Source organism: Corella eumyota, chromosome 2, assembly GCF_963082875.1.
Source record: "Corella eumyota chromosome 2, kaCorEumy4.1, whole genome shotgun sequence".
NCBI lineage: Eukaryota > Metazoa > Chordata > Ascidiacea > Phlebobranchia > Corellidae > Corella > Corella eumyota.
The window spans coordinates 14,689,676-14,710,360 of record NC_137491.1 but is presented as its reverse complement, the minus strand read 5'-3'; the positions used below and the strand labels follow the sequence as shown (position 1 = coordinate 14,710,360).

Here is a 20,685-nt window from a genome sequence, read left to right as displayed (position 1 = left end):
AAAATATCGGTACCTACTTACTCTGTATGTTTGTTATATGTAACGTAATCTATCTAGTTAAGCAATATACATTTATTCTTAAGCTATACGCAAAACGTCGAAATATAAGCGAAAAGTGTTGCTTTGTTGATTTGGCTTAAATCCTATTTCTTTCAAATCGTAATCGAATGCCATGACCGGTATACGCCACTGTGGTGTCCAATTTCAAATCAAAAAAAATAATTACATAAAAACCTGTTTAATTGTTAGAGAATATTTGCGCGAGCACCACAAATGGGAAGTTATAATTCATTCGGCAGCCGTCCGTTTGCGATGTATGGAGCATACTTACCTGACGAGGGTATTCACTGCGATCAGGCAGGCAGTGGGTCCAGGGCGAGGCTCAGCCATTGCACTTTGACTGAGCTGGCCTCTGCGATTACCCCAAATGTGGGTAACTCGTTCGTATAATTTGTGATAGTGGGGTCTGCGTTCGCGCTAACCCTTTATTTTATTAATTTTGTGTGATAATGATGTTTGGTGCAAATACCGGTACGTACCAACTTGCTATTGCAGGTAATCTAGTTAAGCAATATACATTTATTCTTAAGCTATACGCTAAACGTCGAAATATAAGCAAAAATGTTGCTTTGTTGGTTTGGATTAAATCCGATTCCTTTTAGCTCGTAATCGAACGCCATGACCGGTATATGCCACTGTGGCGTCCTTTTTCAAATTTATAGAAATAATAACATAAAAACCTGTTTAATTGTTAGAGAATATTTGCGCGAGCACCACAAATGGAAAGTTATAATTCATTGGACAGCCGTCCGTTTGCGATGTATGCGGCATACTTACCTGACAAGGGTCTTCTCTGCGATCAGGCAGGCAGTGGGCCCAGGGCGAGGCTCAGTCATTGCACTTCGACTGAACTGACCGTTGCGATTACCCCAAATGTGATAACGCCGTCATATACTTTGTGATAGTGGGGTCTGCGTTCGCGCTAACCCTTTATTTTATTAACTTTGTGTGATAATGATGTTTGTTGCAAATACCGGTACTAACTTGCTGTTGCAGTTAAGCTATACGCAAAAAAGTCGAAATATAAGCGAAAAATGTTGCTTTGATTTAAATCCGATTTCTTTTACGTTTTAATCTGATGCCATGACCGGTATACGCAACTGTGGTGTCTATTTTCAAATCAAAAAAAATAATTACATAAAAACCTGTTTAATTGTTAGAGAATATTTGCGCGAGCACCACAAATGGAAAGTTATAATTCGTGCGGCAGCCGTGCGATTGCGATATACGCGGGATACTTACCTGACGAGGGTCTTCACTGCGATCAGGCAGGCAGTGGGCCCATGGCCAGGCTCAGTCATTGCACTTCGACTGAGCTGACATCTGCGATTACCCCAAATGTGGGTAACTCGGTCGTATAATTTGTGATAGTGGAGTCTGCGTTCGCGCTAACCCTTTATTTGATTAATTTTGTGTGTTATTGATGTTTGGTGCAAATATCGGTACTTACTTGCTGTTTTATGTACGTAATCTATCTATTTAAGCAATATACATTTATTCCTAAGCTATACGCAAAACGTCGAAATATAAGCAAAAAGTGTTGCTTTATTGGTTTTGCTTAAATCCGATTTCTTTTAGCTCGTAACTGAATGCTATGACCGGTATACGCCACTGTTGCGTCCATTTTCAAATTATAAAAAAATGACCCAAAAACTTGTTAAATTGTTAGAGAATATTTGCGCGAGCACCACAAATGGAAAGTTATAATTCGTGCGGCAGCCGTGCGATTGCGATATATGCGGGATACTTACCTGACGAGGGTCTTCACTGCGATCAGGCAGGCAGTGGGCTCATGGCCAGGCTCAGTCATTGCACTTCGACTGAGCTGACATCTGCGATTACCCCAAATGTGGGTAACTCGGTCGTATAATTTGTGATAGTGGGGTCTGCGTTCGCGTTAACCCTTTATTTGATTAATTTTGTGTGTTATTGATGTTGGTGCAAATATCGGTACCTACTTGCTGTTTTATGTACGTAATCTATCTATTTAAGCAATATACATTTATTCCTATGCTATACGCAAAACGTCGAAATATAAGCAAAAAGTGTTGCTTTGTTGGATTGGCTTAAATCCAATGAATGCGGCATACTTTCAATTAATAGTGACGTGAAATTTTGGTTTAAATTTTTTCAAAGTTTTTGTAAACAATCAGCATGTTACTCCCAAATTGTGAAAAATGATAATAGGGGTATCTAGCAGGCTTCCAATTGATACTGTTTATTACTTAATTGGTTACAAAAATGTAAAGCTATTTGTGTAAGTTTAAACTTGTATAATTTGTTGTAAAATTATTGTTACTATTTTAAAGTTGATATAAACTTTTCCCATAAATAGATTTACCAAGCTTCTAACAAATATTTACTAAAATTTTTTTTCTTAATTTATAGTTTATTAAACAAAAAAAACACCTACAACTTATGTGGCTTTAAAATAATGGAAAAATAAAACAGTGCAAAACCTTTTGGTTCCATAAAATGCCAATTCAATCTGTTGTAACATTGCAAAAATAAATTGTAGTAAAAACAATGGCGACAAAAAAATAGTTAATGTGTAATTGGGATTTATAACTAATACTTAACATTTCTAAATAAATTTCAACAAATTGATTAATTAAAATAAACATTATTTAAAATATATTTTTGATGAACAATAATTTACAAGTATAAAGGCAATTAACAACAACAATAAAAGTTAAATTTATTATTATTACAAAATAGTATTTATTGCAAGTTTTCTGTTGTCGAGACAAAAATTAGTAATATAGGTAAAATTTACAATGCCTGATTTGAACAGGTGCATTTAATTAAAATAAATTTGTGTTTTAATAAGTCGTATTTTTTTTAAATGGGCACAACCTAAAAAATATTGAATAAACTTTAAAAAGAACTACAACATAAAAATCTTCTTGTTATGTAAGTTACAACAGTATAGTATGCTGTCATCCTGTCCCCTAATAATTATAAAATGTCTGCACCTTGATATAACTTATTTTGCAAATCAACAAAACCAAAACATAAACAACATAATATTAGCTTAAAAGTTAAAAGAAAAATAAAACACTGAATTGCGTTAAAAAATAAAATCTGCATTCAATTACAAATTACAGTTCTTCCACAACTAAATGACTCAGAGATGGACCAGTTGAGTTAGAACAACTAGAAGCAACCGTAGTGGTCCTAGTTATAGATTCATTTTGGCAGGGTTCAATTTCAGGATTCTGTAAATTATGACAAAACACAAAATATCCAAGGGTTGCTCCGAGTAAAAGTGAGATTGCAATGTATCCATTAAATGTCATCACAGCAAGCATTAAACCATAACTTCCCAGTACTTTAATAACATGAAATATACTTTGAAGGCAGTGGTTCTTAATTCTGTGTAAAACAATGTATGTTAAAAAATTGAAGTGCAAAAATGAGAAACTTTCTTTTAGTTTTTTATCTATATCCTTAATGTGAATAGGCCGACTTCACAGCCTAAACATAAAGCTACATTTGTAACCCCAACCCAGTATTGAGTTGCCTTAGGCATTTTGGAATAACAGTAAAAATGCTGACAACAATTAACAAGTCAATTAGTATTAGGCTTAGCAGGAGTTTCTACCATTTATAGCACCCTTCTTAAATGGGCTTAAACATGAAACCAGCGAGAATCGATCGAAATACCTCATGCAGTGAAAAACATAATAAACTGAATATTTTTCAATATTACGTTATACTCTTATTATTTAAGTAGTTGAATAATATATTTAACCTTCACATTAGTCAACATACCGTTGTTTCTTTACATAAATCAAACTATCAGTGACTTTAATAGAACTAGTCAAAGATTCCATCGAACTTTCCATGGAGTTAATGCCATGATCAGATGGTATTGGTGTTAGCGGAATCGCATAAAAAAATTCACGAACAGTAATAGACAAAACTCGTAACCCCTCGAGTAAAACAGCTATGCTGAACACCACTTCAAAAGGATAAATTTTAAAAATGTTTTACCAAAATATATATTATATATATAAAAACAAGTTTATTCTCTTTCAGTATTTACAACCAATATAGTATCAAAACTAATCAGTTATATTTTATTTATTAGGTAAAATGAAAAAAGGAGACACCTTTAAACTATAAACAGTATGAACAAGCCAAATACCAAAGATAATGTTAATTAACTGGCAAAATGATCAATAAAATTCAAAACTTCTAAGGCATTTTAACACTGAGTCAGAGTAAAAGTGTGATTCTACATTAAGTATAATGATAAAAACAGTTCTTATAAAGATGTTATAACAAAAGGCAATTTTATTTACCTAAACATGTGAATCCAAGACTAGTTGCAGCACCAATAACCCATTTTTCAAATAGAAATGAAAATGGCAGGTTAAACCAAGAAAAGTAGCTCTAAAATTAATTTAATGATAGAATTAGCTTAAGAAATATCAGCAAAAAAATCGCCCATAGCAGACAGAGAGCATTCTCTGAGGTAAATAGTTCTACTGACTGAGTTTAAAAGGACTATTAGGGCATTGTGTAGAATTCAAATTACTGATGGGTATCATGCATGAGCGCATGCCAAAGAATCTGCCAATATTACAAATTCTTTTCTTTTAGCGTAGTTTAGCTTGAAAATTTAAAAAAGGGTCTCTTTTACTTTAGTAACAAAACCACTTTTGAATGATGTAAAATTAATTGTTATGACATTAAAATAAATGTTTTCGTTTAATTTAAAAACAACTTTAAAATCCTGAAGTAGACAAATAAAACAAAACTGAGTTTATTTTTGCATTTTGTAGAGATATATTGTTTTACACTACTTTAAAGGGGCTTTTTAAAATTTAGAATTATAAACGAAAACTATTTGAAATGCACATAGACAAAGAGTTAAAGAGCGAATTTTTGTAATTGACCCTTTTTGTCCTCTTAGTAAAGTAACCCCACCTGACCACCTAGCCTTAAAATTTAATCATAAAGATAAACTAAATCGAGCTGAAATCTGGAAATATATATTTATAATGGCAGCTTGGTGTAATGGTCAGAAAATTTGACCTTTATCTATGAGGTCATGGGTTCATTCGCCACTGCTCTTATGCTGTAGAGCCTTTAAGTAAGGGGCTATAAACACTATAAACTCCTGCTGAGCCTACGCTTAATCAGCATCAGCAAGGGCAACTCGTGATTTATTAATGACTAAAAAAATTTAAAAAAAACATTAAAACAACACACCTGCATCATAATTTGATCAACCTCTAGGGTAGGAACATACGACACAAAACAAAATAGCAGTTTTAAAATTCCAAGTTTTTTGCCAATCGCAAAGAATAGCTTTCACTTGTCTGAATGTGAGCGACGTTGTTCGTTTGGTGAATAAACTCTAGACCGGGAACACAGAAAGCACTAAAGTGTGGAAAAGCGGGAAGGGAAAGATAAAGAAAAAGTTTTTTGCGGTCCTTTTTAGCAAACACAGTCAAAAATATATCTACTAAAAGGCGGAGCAATGTAAGTGGTAATTTCATACATCAATCACTACTGTCATTCTGCTAGAATTTTTATTTTTTTTAATCCCAGCAGAACTCCGCATTTTTCCGCGTAAGTGTCTGTTGACATAAATTGTTAAATCGTTAGTACAAAAAACTAAACATAATTATTACAGTAATGTTAATATTATTCTCTTTGTTTATCCCAATTTTGACTCGGATAATAAACCAGGCAATTTCGCAAAATGCAGATTTTGCGTTAGCAAAACTCATAGACATTTTAAATAATATTAAATAAACAATATCAAATGTTATAGTAAAGTCAAAAAACAATAAAGAAACAAGAATTCGCTCCGACCCAATTAAAAAGACTTTCCGAAATTATGAAATTTAAAAAAAATGTAATCACAGCTAGGTTCTGCAATTATAAATAAGTTTGCGCAGTTTTAAGTTGCACATTATGCGTTTTCGCTAATTATCGACATTTTAAATACTATAAAAGAAACAATATCCCGCTCCTTTAAGCGAAAAACGAATCCCACTCTCCAGTAGAAACTACTTTTCCTAAAAAATATACGAGCCAAATTTTATTCATAAATAAATAAATATAAATTAAATTTGCAGGCAAAGCTTAAAGCAAAACTACTTATGCTTGCAAAAGTTATAGTAAAATCAAAAAACAATAAAGAAACAAGATTTCGCTCCTACCCGAATTAAAATACTTTCCAACATTAAGAAATTCAAAAAAATTTAACATCATATGAAACAAATTAAAAAAAAGGTGTATGTTAATTTTCAAAATGAATAAATTAAGTTTACGCAAACTATCGACCGAAAACTGTTAACAAATATGCCAAAAATTCGACAAATCTTTTTATTTCCGAGTTAATTTAAAATTCTTTCCGACATTATAAAATTCAAAAAAATTTAACATCATATGAAACAAATTAAAAAGAAGGTGTATGTTAATTTTCAAAATGAACAAATTAAGTTTACGCAAACTATCGACCGAAAACTGTTAACAAATATGTCGAAAATTCGACAAATCTTTTTATTTGCAAGTTAATTTAAAATACTTTTCGACATTATGGAGTTTAAAAAAATTTAATCACAGTTAGGTTCTGCAATTATAAATAAGTTTGTGCAGTTTTAAGTTGCACATTTTGCGTTTTCGCTAATTATCGACATTTTAAATACTATAAAAGAAACGATATCCCGCTCCTTTAGGCGAAAAACGAATCCCACTCTGTTTTACTTCTAAGTATTCGTTTTTATATCAACATGCACTTACTTAACTTAACTTTTTACGCAAAAGTTAATTTCGTTAAACAACGATTAGCGGGTTATCGGTTTGGTGCCAATTTTTGCACAACTCAAACTACAATTAAATTTTTTAAAGTTTTTTTTTGAAACTGTGCCGGATCGCACAAGAGCAACAAAATTAGAAGCGATCATTTGAAAGTATATTTTAGTTCGAAATACTATACCAACTGACGGCTTCGGGGGCATACAACAACTTGGGAAATAAATATATTGCAATTTTTAATTTTATTTAACTGGTAACTATTTACTAAATAAAAATCATAACGTTACATATTGAATATATTCATCATATGGTGAATTACGTTTTTTAATTTAACTAATTCAGTCAATAATCTTTTTATATCGCCACCCAAACGATAGGCTAAATTATGAGACGAAAAAATTATGACGTCATTTCAAAATTGTTGGGCGCATGTGACTTACTGCGGTAATTTTTTATCTGAGATAAAAAAAAACTTTAGCGATCCTAATATAAAATAATATAATGATTTTTTTAATTTTAAGTCCGTATAAAATTAATACGCATTTAAGGAAATTTTTTTTATTTATTTGACGATTTAATAAGATATATTTTTAGACATAAATTTGGAAAAAGTACGTATTTTTACTTAGTTATTTTACAGTTTATACGAAGTGATGTTTTTTACAATTATTTCTTTATTTTACTAAAATAAAATTCTAATTGGACCATAACGTGGTGTAAAAGTTTACTTTATTAAAATACAAAAATCGACAAATTAATAAAGTGTCTACCCACCTTAGCATGCTGATGAAATCACGTGTAAAATATAATTGCAGATTATTTATCTGTTTTTCCGTAAACTTAAATACATAAGTAAAGTTTTTTAATGTGTTTTTGTTTTACAATTTAGAAAGCGTAAATTTAGAATTTTATGTTAAATATAATATTTCAATATATATAACTTGACAACTACTTTCGTGAAAACCTGAACTGCTGAAACCGTTTCTTCTTATTTAACAAAAAACAATAGCGACAATACTTATTGAAAATGGATGCTCTACTTTCTAGACTTGGAAAACTTGGTATTGGCGTTGCTATTGCAGGTGGCATCATCAACAGTGCACTTTATAATGGTATTAGATTTTAATTTTGATTTGTAACTTTGTATATATAATCAGATAATGTCTTAAAATAGATATTTTGCTTTGCGTTCAGAAAAAATATTATATATATACTCTGTAAAATAGTTAAATTTTTATTTTATATAAATAATTCATTGCCATGGACAAATTTTATTGGTACAAGGTTACTGGCAACCTAATAAAGTGCAGTCTATATAAATGACTGTCATAAAACATTTTTATTTACAAAAATTTTTGTTATGTTTTAGTCGACGCAGGCTGTAGGGGGGTAATATTTGATCGAATTGCAGGGGTAAAACAAACAGTTTCCAATGAAGGTACCCACTTTCTTATTCCCTATATACAAAAGCCTATTATTTTTGACTGCAGAGCAAGACCAAGGAATATACCTGTAATCACTGGATCAAAAGGTGTGAAATATTATTAATATTGTTTAAAATATTATTTAAAATAAAATATATATATATTTATACTAAGTTATGTTTTTAATATTTTTTATTTTCAACTCAAAAATTTAAAAGTGAAAAATAATTTTTTTTTTAAAGATTTGCAAAACGTTAACATTACTCTTCGTATTTTGTTTCGTCCCAAACCTTCTCAACTTCCAAATATTTTTACAACGATCGGCGAGGATTATGATGAAAGAATTCTACCTTCAATCACAAATGAAGTTTTAAAAGCTGTTGTTGTAAGATATTTTTTTTTAATATATTTTAAAGTTAGTAGTTTGTGTAATCATGTTGTAATATATACAAGCTTTTTAATTTATGTCAATTCCAATTTTATTCATTTTTTGTAGGCTCGTTTTGATGCCAGTGATTTGATTACTCAAAGAGAAACCGTATCACGTCAGGTATTTTTTCTTTTTAATATTGGATTATGTGTGCTTTGCAGTTTCCGATTTTAGTCATTACTTTTATGGTTCTCATAAAATATCTTATTACCTTCACGGTTCTCGTCAAATTTCTTAATATTTTTATGTTTTTTTTAAATATATATATGCTTAAATATAATGCTCTAACTTAAAATATACTTAAAATATGCATGCCCTAATTCTACCTTTATTACTATAGAAGTAATGATTTTTTTATAATTCCAATAATGTCTTATTAATTTTTAAATTTTTTACATATGTTTTACATATTTATATACTTTAAGATTTTTATGTACCTTAAAGTAAACATAATCCTTACTAGGTAAAAATCTAATTTGGAGTTTCATATCCTTTTTGTTATCTTCAAGTTTTTTGGAATAATCTTTTTGTCAGTGGTCTACCTTAAAAAAACAAGAATATGCTTTATAGGTAAGTGAAGATTTGGCAGAAAGAGCGGATGCATTTGGTTTAATTTTGGATGATGTTTCTTTGACACATTTAACATTTGGTCATGAGTTTACATCAGCTGTCGAACAAAAACAAGTAGCACAGCAAGAAGCTGAAAGGGCTCGATTTGTTGTGGAAAAAGTAAAAAAAATTTTACTATTTTTTTTTAAATAAAATGTTAACAGTTTTTTTTATATTTTTATTCTTGATGTGGGAAGGTCGACTTTGCGGCCTAAACATAGAGTAACATCAGTTAATCTGGCTTTGTCTCAAGTTGTTTTGGCAGTTTGGAATATTATAGAATATAATTGCCCAATAATTACCCTGCTGATTAAGTTCTGACTCAGCAGGACTTTATACTGTTTATAGCATCTTACCCAAGGGTACTACAGCATGTGAGAGCAAACTCACGACCTCATGTAGTGTGGCAAGTGTTCTGACCACAACACCACCCTGCCGGTTTAAAATTACAATTTTTTTGCAAAATGGTATTATATAGTTTATCGCCATTTTTAAGCAAGATAAAGGGTTTCTGGCAAATATATTTGTATAAAGTGTTTTTAATTTCGTTTACTTAGGCTGAACAGCAAAAGATTGCTGCAATAACAACAGCAGAGGGAGATGCCAAAGCTGCTGAAATGATTGCTAAATCAGTTGGTTAGTACTAATTGTTTTTAAATAAGCAAATTTATTTTTCACATTTATTTATCTACGATGAATGACTTAACTTACCTATATCCTAAGCCAGTCTTGAGTTGCCTTTTGCAGTTTTGGAAATTATTAAACTTATTGCACGACAATTCGGCTGTTATTTAGTTTGGCTTAACAGGAGTTTGTTGTACTTCGTTATTGGCACTCTAATATGGAAGCAGTGGTGATTCAACCCATAACCTCATTTAGTAAAGCTATGAGTTTTAATTACTGCACTTTTTTTGTTACCTTGTTCAATAAAACGAATAAACAGAGTAACGAGAAATCTTTCTACACAGCTGAAGCTGGCGAGGGTCTTATTTTACTTCGTAAATTAGAAGCTGCTGAAGAAATTGCTGGTCTTATGTCAAAATCAAGAAATGTTAGTTACCTTCCTCCAAACCAGAGTGTTTTGTTGTCTCTAAACCCTGGCCAATAAAAATGCCGAGTTTATAGTTGGATTTTTGAAACTATTTTGTCACTAGGAATTTTGTGTAACTAACTCAGTTGGCTGCATTGCATTAAAGTGTACAAATATAATTGTGTTTTTGGTAATTAAAACGATTTGTATTGTAAATCTTGTTGATTTGGTGCACTATTTTTTGAGAGCTTGCTCGATAGACATTCAAGAGAGGATTGTGTTTACAAAACAGTTTTGTATCATTTAAATCTGTTACTGCTAAGTTTTGAATAAACATACCTGTCGGGCACGAAAGATTCTACGGTTCCATGTGTTTGCTATTTGTGTCTTAATGATCCTATTAATTTTTGTCTAAAAACCACGTTAATTAGTTTAAATCAGTAAATTTCCATGACAAGGAGGCCAAAATTTTGGATTAGATTTAAAATTCATTAAGTAAGATTATACTTTGAAAGTAGGATCTTATTGTGGAAATAAATTGTTTTTCATGCCAAATTTTTGCCAAAAAATGGATCATTTAAGGCAAAGTTAGATCATTTTTCGTGTTTTCCAGCATATTTATATACACTACTGTAACGTCCACGTCACGTTACTCGCTAGCAACAAAAATTTCACCTTTTTGTAACTTTACACCCGATATCTAGAAAACTTCTCGTTCAATTTTTAAAACAATAATTTTCTTTAAATTAGTGCAAGTTTTTAAGTAAGTAAAATAAAAAATTAACCTTGCGTCTTAGTGATTCTTTAAAAAATAGAATAGGTATATGTTGCCTATATTTTTTATTACACAAGAAATTGCATGTTTATAAAATTTCAGAATTATAGAAAATTAATATAGCTAATATGTTAAAACTGTTTTAATAGTAATAAATTTTAAAACGATTAGCCTGGCTTTAATAATTTAGCTGCGCTTAAAATTAAATAAAAATAAGTTAAGCAGTTTTAAGACAATGATTTCCATTTAGATTTCATTAAAGAAATAATTTTATCTTGGGTATACCCTTCACCTCCAGCATGAAATAAAAACGGATGCCGTTTTTCAACATTAACATCTTTGAATACGGGCTTAATCGTGTTATTGCCTAATTGCAATTTTTCTCGCAAAATGCCAGTTATCAAAACATCCTCTAGAAAAAAGGTTGACTTGTTGGTTATCTGGGAAATGCAAGAAATTGATTGCAAGATGGGGAATGACAATGTCCAAAATGCACCATGACAAAAAGGTGGAAAAACTTGATTTGAGTACAGTGCCTTCGGGATATACCACTTTGAAGTTCTTTCGCGATGCGGTTTAGCAGAAGTGTCGTACTTATATCCGCAGTAGACAACTTGTCTATCGTCCACTTTTTCAATTCTTCTAAATTCTGAACTCAGACGATTTAAGTTTATGACACAATCATCGTCTGTTATAGAATAAAATCGAGACTCTACTTTTTGTGGTTTATGCGAAACTGCGAATTTAGTCAACCACTTAAATGCTCCCAAGACTTTGTGCGGGAGGGTTTTATAGTTTTCCTCAAAATCAAATTGCAGTAAATCACCATAAATATTGTTTTCTTCAATAATTTTTTTCTGAATATTTGGTGTTTCGGATACAACTCCAATTAAAAACAAATGGTTAATTGTTTTTCCTTTTATTTGTTCGACAGAGCCCCATGTCTGTCGAATAACTTTCCTTCTTTCGAAATTGTTTGCCCCGGTTTTAATAAGAAATGTCATCCAAATATTATCCTGATAAGATGTTATAAATTTCCATGGAAAAACTAAACCATTAGTTCCCCCGTCTAATATAATAAAATCTTGTTTTATTTCTGCATACTTTATAGGTAAAGTAAACTTATCTTGTCTACTAATGACAATTTTATTTTCTATTTTACATACACTGTTAAACAGTTTAGTATGTTCAATGTTTTGATAATCCATGTAGGTATCAGCTGCTTTGGGATAGCTATGACTTATACTGGAAGCCATTCTGTTGATAGTTAACAAATTAATCAAAAGTATTACTGTCAATCCAAGCAAAGTTGCCAGGATTTCTTTTTTGTAAAAAAACATTTTCTATTTGAACGTTTTGCATTACACAGCTGTAAGCGTTAACACTACGGTGTCTAACAAGAGTGCCTTGGGCAATATACTAGTGTAAAAATGACTTACTTTTTTACTTGCTACAAAATTGGATTTTTGCTCGCCTTATAAATTTCAGTTATTAACAGTTTTAATTTTATACCAAAAATTTAAAACATATTTTTATTTTATTGTTATATATTAAAGCTAAGCGAAAGGCGATGCTTTGTTATGTATGCTTATGCTTAGAGTGCCATCTGTCTAAAAACAGAATAGGATTATTTCTTTGTTCGTAAAATAAAAGTCACTACCCTTGTTTCGCGAATCCGTGTTTAGTGTTTGTGGGTATGCAAGCAAAAGGTATTATCATAGTGGTTATAGCGCCATAAACATATTAAAATTCACGTAACGTATAAGACAAAAAAATAGTATTATAAGACAGTAATTAACGGTTTTATATTATAAAATTTGTGGTTTTAGAAGCAGTACTAAATAATCACAACAGACAGTAGACAGACAAACGACATTTACGCTGTTCATAATCAGTTGTTTGTAAGTTTTTTAGATAATATTAAAATATTAAAGGGGACACGTCTACTTGAATTTAAGCCTGTCTTTTGTTTGCAGTTGGTAAAAAAGTATCTCTTTATTATCTATTTTAATGATAATTAACACTTGCTTTATGTTTCAGTTATATATGATTAAATTGTAAATTAAAGTTTGTAGAATGTTAACTTAGTAAGATAAGTTGCGTATCAATGTACGGGGAAAATACAATGGCGGATAGAATAAGAGCCATTGACTTACTTCATTTATTGAAGGAAAAGTTGGCCTTTTTATCCGGTAAGCTGTGTTTCATGTTTTTTTTTATATATAATATAACTTTAACTTCGATGTGGGAAGGTTAATTTTACAACCTAAACACACAGTAACAACTGTTACCCCGACTCAGTGTCTAGTTGCCTTTGGCAGTTTGGGATATTATTGATTATAATTGCCAGATAATTAAGCTGTTGATCAACCTGTGGCTCAGCGGGAGTTCTTTTCGTTTATAACACCTTACTCAAGGGTGACTGCCTAACAGCAGTCGGGATCGAACTCATGTCGTGTTAGAAGTGTTCTAACTCCTACACCATGCTGGCGGTTTCAAGTTCCAAGTGATTTTAATCAATTTTAGTTTACAATTTTTTGTTAATAATATTTAGAACTCTGTCACAGTGGCAGAGAACCAATACTATATTAGTATGTGCAATACAATATATTCATAGTGGAGCTTAGTTTACGCTATATGTTTTTTCAAAATGTTGTTTGTGATTGGGAGGTATTATATTATAGATGTAAGTTGCAACTATTTCATGAATATCAAAATGCACCTTACAGAGCAGGCAATCAACTTGTATGCATAATGTCTTAAACTAAGCTATACTAAAAATGGTTAAACACTATGTATATAAATATTATCTTTTAACATTTTTTTTAGGAGGAAGAGATCAGCATGGTGGCCCGATTCTTACTTTCCCAGCATGGCAAAACACTGAAAAGGTGTCACAAGAGAACTTAAAATGTCTCATTTCTTACTTGTCTAGTGTACCAAGGTATATTATTGTGTATAATTAAATAGACAAATATTCTAGCAATATCTTAGAATGTCATTTATTTGTTTATAATAGGCCTGATTGTTTGTTAATGTACTTGCTATAGAAATGTTCACTTAATTTATCTGGCTGTACTTTTATTTAACACAACACTTATTGATTTTTTTTAAAGAAGAAATTCATTTAAAATATATACCAGCAATAAATTATATATGAAATAAAACCACTACAATCAATATTGTTTATATCTATTTTAAGCTTATTGATTTGTAAAACTTTGTCAGTGATAAGAACCAGTTTAGCATGTGGCCTATATCACTAATTCATTATTTTACTGAGATTATATTAACCAGATTTAACAAAATAGGCCTAAAATTAACTTTTTTAATTCCCGATTTTCATGTAATTTTTTTAAACTAAAAATCAATAATCTTTTACCTGGAAAATGCATATTTTCTAATTATTTTACAAAATTTAAGTTTTTGTTATTATGACTTTAGACTGTGATGAAGTTCAGAAAATTTGTCTATTCAAATTTTATTTATGATTTTGTATGTAGTTAAAATACATTAATAAAGTCCCACTGGTTGAGCAGTTTAGGGTTAAAATTTCTTCAGGTTGATATATTTTTGAAATCATAATCTGCTTTTATAACTTACTCATAGCTTTATTTAAAACATTTTTGTACAAACAAGTATAAACGATATATACTTGAAACATTACTCAAGTTGGATTAGGTAGTATATGTTTTGCTTCTTTATTCTTGGTAAGTTGTCTAACTTTTATGTAAATGGCTAGTTTTGGACTAGATCTTTCTGTGTTAAATTATTATATTAATATATTTTGTGTTTTTTGATATTAAAATAAGAATGTTATTGTAATACAATATGCCTTAAACTAAAAACTAAATATGTCACAGTAAATATCTAATGGAATTGTAACTAATTATTTTTAAGTTTTAAGGTTAAATTATAGCCTACCATTTTTGTACAAACATGTTTTTGTTTTATTATTTTTGCTGCCTTTTATTTAAAAGTTTTGTTTAGTAAATATTATACAAAACAATTTCGTTTAGTAAATACTGAATATTCATATTTTTAGATTGTTTGGAACAAAATAAATTTGTTAAAATATAAAAACTTAGGTCACTTTTTAAAAACTTTTAATTAATGTATATCAATGTTTGCTTAATTAAATTTATTTATATATAAATTAAGTTTATATAAACTTTATTCTTTAACTCATGAGGTATAAAATCTATTAGTGAAAAGTAGTGCTTTATTTTTTTTATTTTTTTCAGGATGAAATTATGTTTAAATGTATTTTTTTATTAATGATTATTTTTGGTTGATCACAAATGTTTTCAAAAGTTATTGTTTTTATTGTATATTTATAGGGATTGAATTTTATGATGTAATTGGGCCAAATTTACAGTTAACATAATAATATAGTATTAAACTATTAAATCTTTTTATATAATTTACAAATGTAGTTTATATTGTTCTAGTGATGAGGTCTTGCAATCTGGTTTCACGGTGGTAATGGATATGAGAGGATCTACTTGGCATGTCATTAAACCAATCTTAAAGGTTTTACAAGATCACTTCACTAAAATCAATGCAGTTTACATTATTAAGTCGGATAATTTCTGGCAAAAACAAAGAACCAACTTCGGAAGCAATAAATTTTCTTTCGAGGTAAGTTAAAACGACAGACTAAACAATGTAATATCTGGCGATGTTCAATTAAAATTTTAAATCTGGTATTTTCTGTGGATTACTGTTATATTTTTGAAAACCACTTTATCTTTTTGCTTTAAAACACAATTTTACTACTATATAACTCTTTTTACACAATTTTTACTAAAAATAAATTTTTTAATTTTAATTAAAAGATCTATTGTTGGAAAAATGTTGTTTTTTAAAATTTAAAATTTTGGGATGTTGTTTTGGTTTTCTGTGTATTTTGGCAGTTGGGCTATTACTTTTTGTAAAGGCAACTCTTTTACGTATTGGCCCCCCTGTTAATGGCAACCTGAAAACCGGTAAAATGTTATTTAGTTAAATATTTAACAAAAATATAAAATAAAGTGGATTAAGAAACCTGTAAAATGTAGTAAAATTCTAAAATGTTATTAGATTCATCCAGTGTCTATCGAAGGCCTTTGTAAAGCCATAGATCCTCGTCAGCTCACCCCTGCTTTGGGAGGAACTTTATCTTACGATCACGATGAGTGGATAGAATTACGGATTGTTTTCGAGGAATTTATCTGGGATGCATTGGATGTGTTGGATAAGTTACATGATATTGAACATATTCTATCAAGAGAACAATTTGCACAAGACCAGGATGGTGCAAAGGTAAAATATTATTAATAGTAAGAATAGTTATCAATTATTTTAAATAAGGATTTTTAATTTTTTTTATAATTAATTGTAAACTAAATTATTTATAAAACTAATAAATAATTTTAGTATCTATAGTTTTTAATAGTGTTTATTTCTTATTTAGCAACTTAAATAAACTGTTAATAAAATTTGTTTAATACATAAAATTTTTTTTTTTGAAACTGGGTAATTTTAACTAAAATAAATGATTTGCAATATTAAAAAATGATGTATATAAATATTAAGTAATTTTTTTTTTATTTAATTTTTTATTAAAACTAAATCATTGTAAATGTTTTGCACATTATAAGCTTGTTTATTTTGTAATTATATTTTTAATTAAACAGCTTATGATTGAAGAGCATATCAAGCTCAAGAAAAAAATAACAAATGCTCCCATAGAACAACTGGACAATCAAGGTCAAACTTTATTAAAAAGAATAAATGGAAATAATTGTGATGCAGACAGTGGATTTTCTGGTAAGATTTGCAAAACAATTTAAATTAATTTCAAGTATTTATAAATATAAAACTTTCTTTTGTGAAAAACAAAAAATTTTAAATCTTTTATATATAAAAAAATAGTTGTACAATTGTAAGTTTAAATTAATTATCCTAAATTATTTTTTTTAAGTGTTACAAAAAAGTTTGCAAGGTGTCCTAGTGTGGTTGAATTTTTTTTTTAACTTTTTCTCTAGAAATATACTTTTCAGTCTGAATATAAAAATTTGGTGTAACAGTTTAAACTATGAATGTTAAATTTATGACCGATGTTTTTATAACTTATAAATGTTACATAAATGTTAATGTTACAACACGCAGCTGTGTGTTTGTTTTTTCTAACATAGATAATATGTTGCAGCTAAAATAAGAAAAAATTACAAGTTCATACATAATCATGATTAAACATGTAATTAATTAAAAAAAATTAATTTCAAAATTTAAAAAATTTAGAAAAATTTTGGTTAGGTATTTTTCTATATCTTAAAGTACTACTTACATGTTATATAACTTTTTGCTTATACTATGTTACGATCAAACTAATACACAGTTAAAAAATTTTAAATATTGTGGTATGTTGTGTTAGTTTAAGATGTAATCAGAATGGGAGAAATTTTTAATATATCACTTAGGGTTTTTAAACAATTACAACTACATTGCTATCTCTTATTATTTCATGTTAACTAATAACTACCTTTTGTTTTATAAAAAAAAATTGTCAGATAATTTGTACTTAATAAAAGCCCTATTTTACCTATCATTTTTACCCAAAAACCTTTTTCCCCCAACAATTTAACCTATTTTACCCCAAAAGTCAATTAATAAAATTTAAATTATTTTTTCAAACTAGAAAAAAAAGGATATATTTTATGATTTACAGGTAGCACCACCGGCGTATTTTTATCAGGCAATTCTGATTTTCAAAGTGCTGCGCCACGAATTCATAACCTCGTTGAAAAACTACACGGAACAAGAAACCAACTTCAAAATATGTGGCATTTAAGAAAAGTTAAACTCGATCATTGTTATCAGTTGCGAATGTTTCAGCAAGATGCAAATAAGGTAATCTTATTTGGTTAAATGTCACTGCATAAAACAATAACCCAGATATGGTATAATACAATTTAGTGGATGACATTTTCATGTATGTCCAATGTTAATTTCTTTAATATAAAAAATGCTGTTTTTAGTGCATTTTACATACAGCTCATAATGGCCAGCAATTGACTAGTTTAGATGAGAATCATTGGGTATTGTTAATTTAATATTTTCAAAAATTGTTGCTAGATGTTTGATTGGATTAAACAGAACCGTGCATTGTTTGTTGGAACCTGTGCAGACATCGGTTCTAGTTATCAGCAAGCTTCTGATTTACAAGAGAGTCACCGACATTTCGCAACCAATTCAATGGTAAATTTTCTATTTCTTTTGTTATCTAGTTAAATGGATTTAAAAATGTAATGTAGTTGCCAAGTTATTTTCACCCTAGAGAATTTTACAAAAATTATTGCTGGTGGTAAAGTGATACTTCAGTAAGTTATTATCTGAAATTATTTAAACTATTCTTATGTTTATTATCAGAAAACAATCGTTTTAAATTTAAATTTAAATATTTTAAAATCATGTATGAAGGCAGTTATATTTTACAACACCATTTTTTGACATTTTATAACCAGTAATTAGCAAGTTTTAAAACTCAGTCATAATTTTTTTGTGATCATTGATTTTATGGCCCATTTTTTAAGTTTTATAATTACCATATTATGTGAGAATATTTTTTCGTTTTTTATTAATATTTTAAAAGCGCTTAAAAAAAACTTCCCTTAAAAATAAAAATTTGTTTTTTAATTTAAAGTAGGCTTTAAGTTTTTTATTATTATTACAATATGATTTTTGTAAAGCTATTATTTTATATTAATGTATTTTTTTATTTATATTACCTAACAAAAGAGTTTTTTTTTTTTAATTTTTTTTGTACTTAATGATAGTAAAGTAAACTAGCTTTAGGCTTGTTTTAGTATAATTGGCCTTACAATTTAAAGATTTGTTTACAAAAGAACTTACAGTAGTCATTAAAGATTTACGGGCTACTTTACTTTTCAATTAAACCGGTTATTACTCAGTAAAATTTGATTTTACATATTTTACTACATGTTGGTTTTTTTTTATTAACTTGCTTGAATTTTATGTTTTAAGAGGTTGGTTATCAGAGAATAAATATTGATTCGGAATTTTTTGTTTGTAATTTAAAGCAAAAATATCAGCTTGTAAAGGCTAAGTTACATATTTATCTATGATTGACTTTCATGAGTTTAATTTTATGGTGAAACAAAAAATTTTATTTTTTTTTTGTAATATACTGTAAAATAAAAAAAAATATTTTATTATTTTAAATAAATACAACCTTTATTGAATAACTAACTTTTTTTAACATGCCTTGGCACTTTAAGCATAAGAGTTATTAAAGTTACTACATTTTTGTTTATCATTTTTTCATTATTTATGCAGTTTTAAAATTATTGATCACATTACCTGGTATAAAACTGCCTTAGTTTTAGCTTGATAGAAATTTTTATTGTTTATAGTGCCTTATATAAGCTGTTTGCAACTGGAAAACAGTAGGGATCGAACCCAACAATAAATGGTATTGACCCAAGAGTTCTAACCTTTTTAATTTAATTATTTTAATTCAACAGAGTGTGTACGTTAATGTTCATCGGGTAATGTTAGTTGCAAACAAGCTGTTAGAAGCAAACCATTATGCTGCGGATGAAATTAGAGGAATCTCAGCTAACTTGGATCTCGAGTGGAAGATATTTGCTGCAGCACTTGATGAAAGAAGGTATAATTTAACAGTGTATAGTAAAATAATGATGGGATGGCTCACATATTTAGATTGGCCAAATCCTGTAATGCTTTTTTTAAAAATTTGTTGATATTGTTTAAATTCTGTCTATTTCACAGTTGATTAGTTTTGATAATATTACTTAATATGGTACCACTAAAATGCAGTTCAGTTTAAACACTTGTATCAAAAATGATTTAAAATTGTTCAACTATTAGAGATGAAAGGTAAAGATTGGTCAGTCAGTTAAAGTTTGTTAAGAACTTTTATCAGCTTTGAGCTTTGTAAGGATATTACCTTTTTTATGTTTAAATATATTTAACATCAAACATGTTAAAAATGTACACAAATCTAAATATTTTTAAAAATGTCTTTACTGTTTTGCAAAGCATATCATAATAAAATGAATTAATTTTTGTTACATTGAAATGCCTGACTGTTATCATGAAAAGAAATGTTAACATATTTTTGCACACTTTTTAGCCAAAAAATTTTTAACTTATGTTTATTTTACTTAAAATATTGTCTGGAATATTGGCTCTATAAAACATTTTTATCTTTATATGATGGTGTAGTTATAATGTGTTTAATTACGTTAGTATTTACTTTCAACAATCTATATGTATAAACATTTAAATATTTCATGAATTTTAATTTTAGGTTCACTTACAAAATAATTTTGCATTTTTTGTACTTTTGTTTAGTCGTTTGATGGCACTTGCTGTAAAATTTCACCAAAAAGTTGAGAGATTTGTCTCAAGTTCTGTGGAATGGAGGAGGGATTGTGATAACGACGAACGCTATCCTACTGATGGTAAAACCACAGTTGCAGCAATTACTGTACTGGAACAAAGTTTACAAAAGCATCACAACTTGCACAGCAGAATAACCGAGTCTTATCAT

General features: G+C 28.9%; 4 protein-coding genes and 4 non-coding genes across 8 annotated transcripts in view; 6 read left to right on the top strand and 2 right to left on the bottom strand.

Moving 5' to 3' along the window:
• Nucleotides 1–323: 323 nt before the first annotated feature.
• LOC145744242 (U1 spliceosomal RNA) lies at nt 324–487 on the top strand. Its single transcript, XR_014281114.1, has one exon. It is a non-coding gene; the product is annotated as a U1 spliceosomal RNA (small nuclear RNA).
• A 342-nt stretch (nt 488–829) lies between these two features.
• Nucleotides 830–992, top strand: LOC145744316 (U1 spliceosomal RNA). Its single transcript, XR_014281183.1, has one exon. It is a non-coding gene; the product is annotated as a U1 spliceosomal RNA (small nuclear RNA).
• Nucleotides 993–1,294: 302 nt separating this feature from the next.
• LOC145744292 (U1 spliceosomal RNA) lies at nt 1,295–1,458 on the top strand. Its single transcript, XR_014281160.1, has one exon. It is a non-coding gene; the product is annotated as a U1 spliceosomal RNA (small nuclear RNA).
• A 345-nt stretch (nt 1,459–1,803) lies between these two features.
• On the top strand, nt 1,804–1,967 carry LOC145744293 (U1 spliceosomal RNA). The gene has a single exon (XR_014281161.1). It is a non-coding gene; the product is annotated as a U1 spliceosomal RNA (small nuclear RNA).
• A 509-nt stretch (nt 1,968–2,476) lies between these two features.
• LOC145743170 (protein SLC31A2-like) lies at nt 2,477–5,565 on the bottom strand. The gene is made up of 4 exons (XM_082561080.1): nt 5,281–5,565; nt 4,368–4,458; nt 3,835–4,024; nt 2,477–3,435 (listed from the first exon to the last, which is right to left on the bottom strand). The coding sequence occupies exons 1-4, from the start codon at nt 5,287–5,289 to the stop codon at nt 3,162–3,164; spliced, it is 564 nt and encodes a 187-aa protein (XP_082417206.1). The 5' UTR covers nt 5,290–5,565; the 3' UTR covers nt 2,477–3,161.
• A 2,165-nt stretch (nt 5,566–7,730) lies between these two features.
• On the top strand, nt 7,731–10,560 carry LOC145743068 (prohibitin 1-like). The gene is made up of 7 exons (XM_082560947.1): nt 7,731–7,949; nt 8,207–8,368; nt 8,504–8,646; nt 8,758–8,811; nt 9,262–9,420; nt 9,858–9,936; nt 10,269–10,560. The coding sequence occupies exons 1-7, from the start codon at nt 7,865–7,867 to the stop codon at nt 10,406–10,408; spliced, it is 822 nt and encodes a 273-aa protein (XP_082417073.1). The 5' UTR covers nt 7,731–7,864; the 3' UTR covers nt 10,409–10,560.
• A 710-nt stretch (nt 10,561–11,270) lies between these two features.
• On the bottom strand, nt 11,271–12,441 carry LOC145743066 (beta-1,3-galactosyltransferase 1-like). The gene has a single exon (XM_082560944.1). The coding sequence runs from the start codon at nt 12,359–12,361 to the stop codon at nt 11,333–11,335; it is 1,029 nt and encodes a 342-aa protein (XP_082417070.1). The 5' UTR covers nt 12,362–12,441; the 3' UTR covers nt 11,271–11,332.
• Nucleotides 12,442–13,160: 719 nt separating this feature from the next.
• LOC145743065 (triple functional domain protein-like) overlaps nt 13,161–20,685 on the top strand; it is a 40,506-nt gene continuing 32,981 nt past the window's right edge. Inside the window, exons 1-9 of the mRNA XM_082560943.1 lie at nt 13,161–13,297; nt 13,935–14,049; nt 15,557–15,746; nt 16,188–16,409; nt 16,784–16,916; nt 17,818–17,999; nt 18,225–18,347; nt 19,634–19,779; nt 20,487–20,685. The exon at nt 20,487–20,685 is cut by the window's right edge and continues 1 nt beyond it. Coding sequence (XP_082417069.1) covers nt 13,213–13,297; nt 13,935–14,049; nt 15,557–15,746; nt 16,188–16,409; nt 16,784–16,916; nt 17,818–17,999; nt 18,225–18,347; nt 19,634–19,779; nt 20,487–20,685 — 1,395 coding nt within the window. The 5' untranslated portion in view covers nt 13,161–13,212. The remainder of the gene's footprint in view (nt 13,298–13,934; nt 14,050–15,556; nt 15,747–16,187; nt 16,410–16,783; nt 16,917–17,817; nt 18,000–18,224; nt 18,348–19,633; nt 19,780–20,486) is intronic.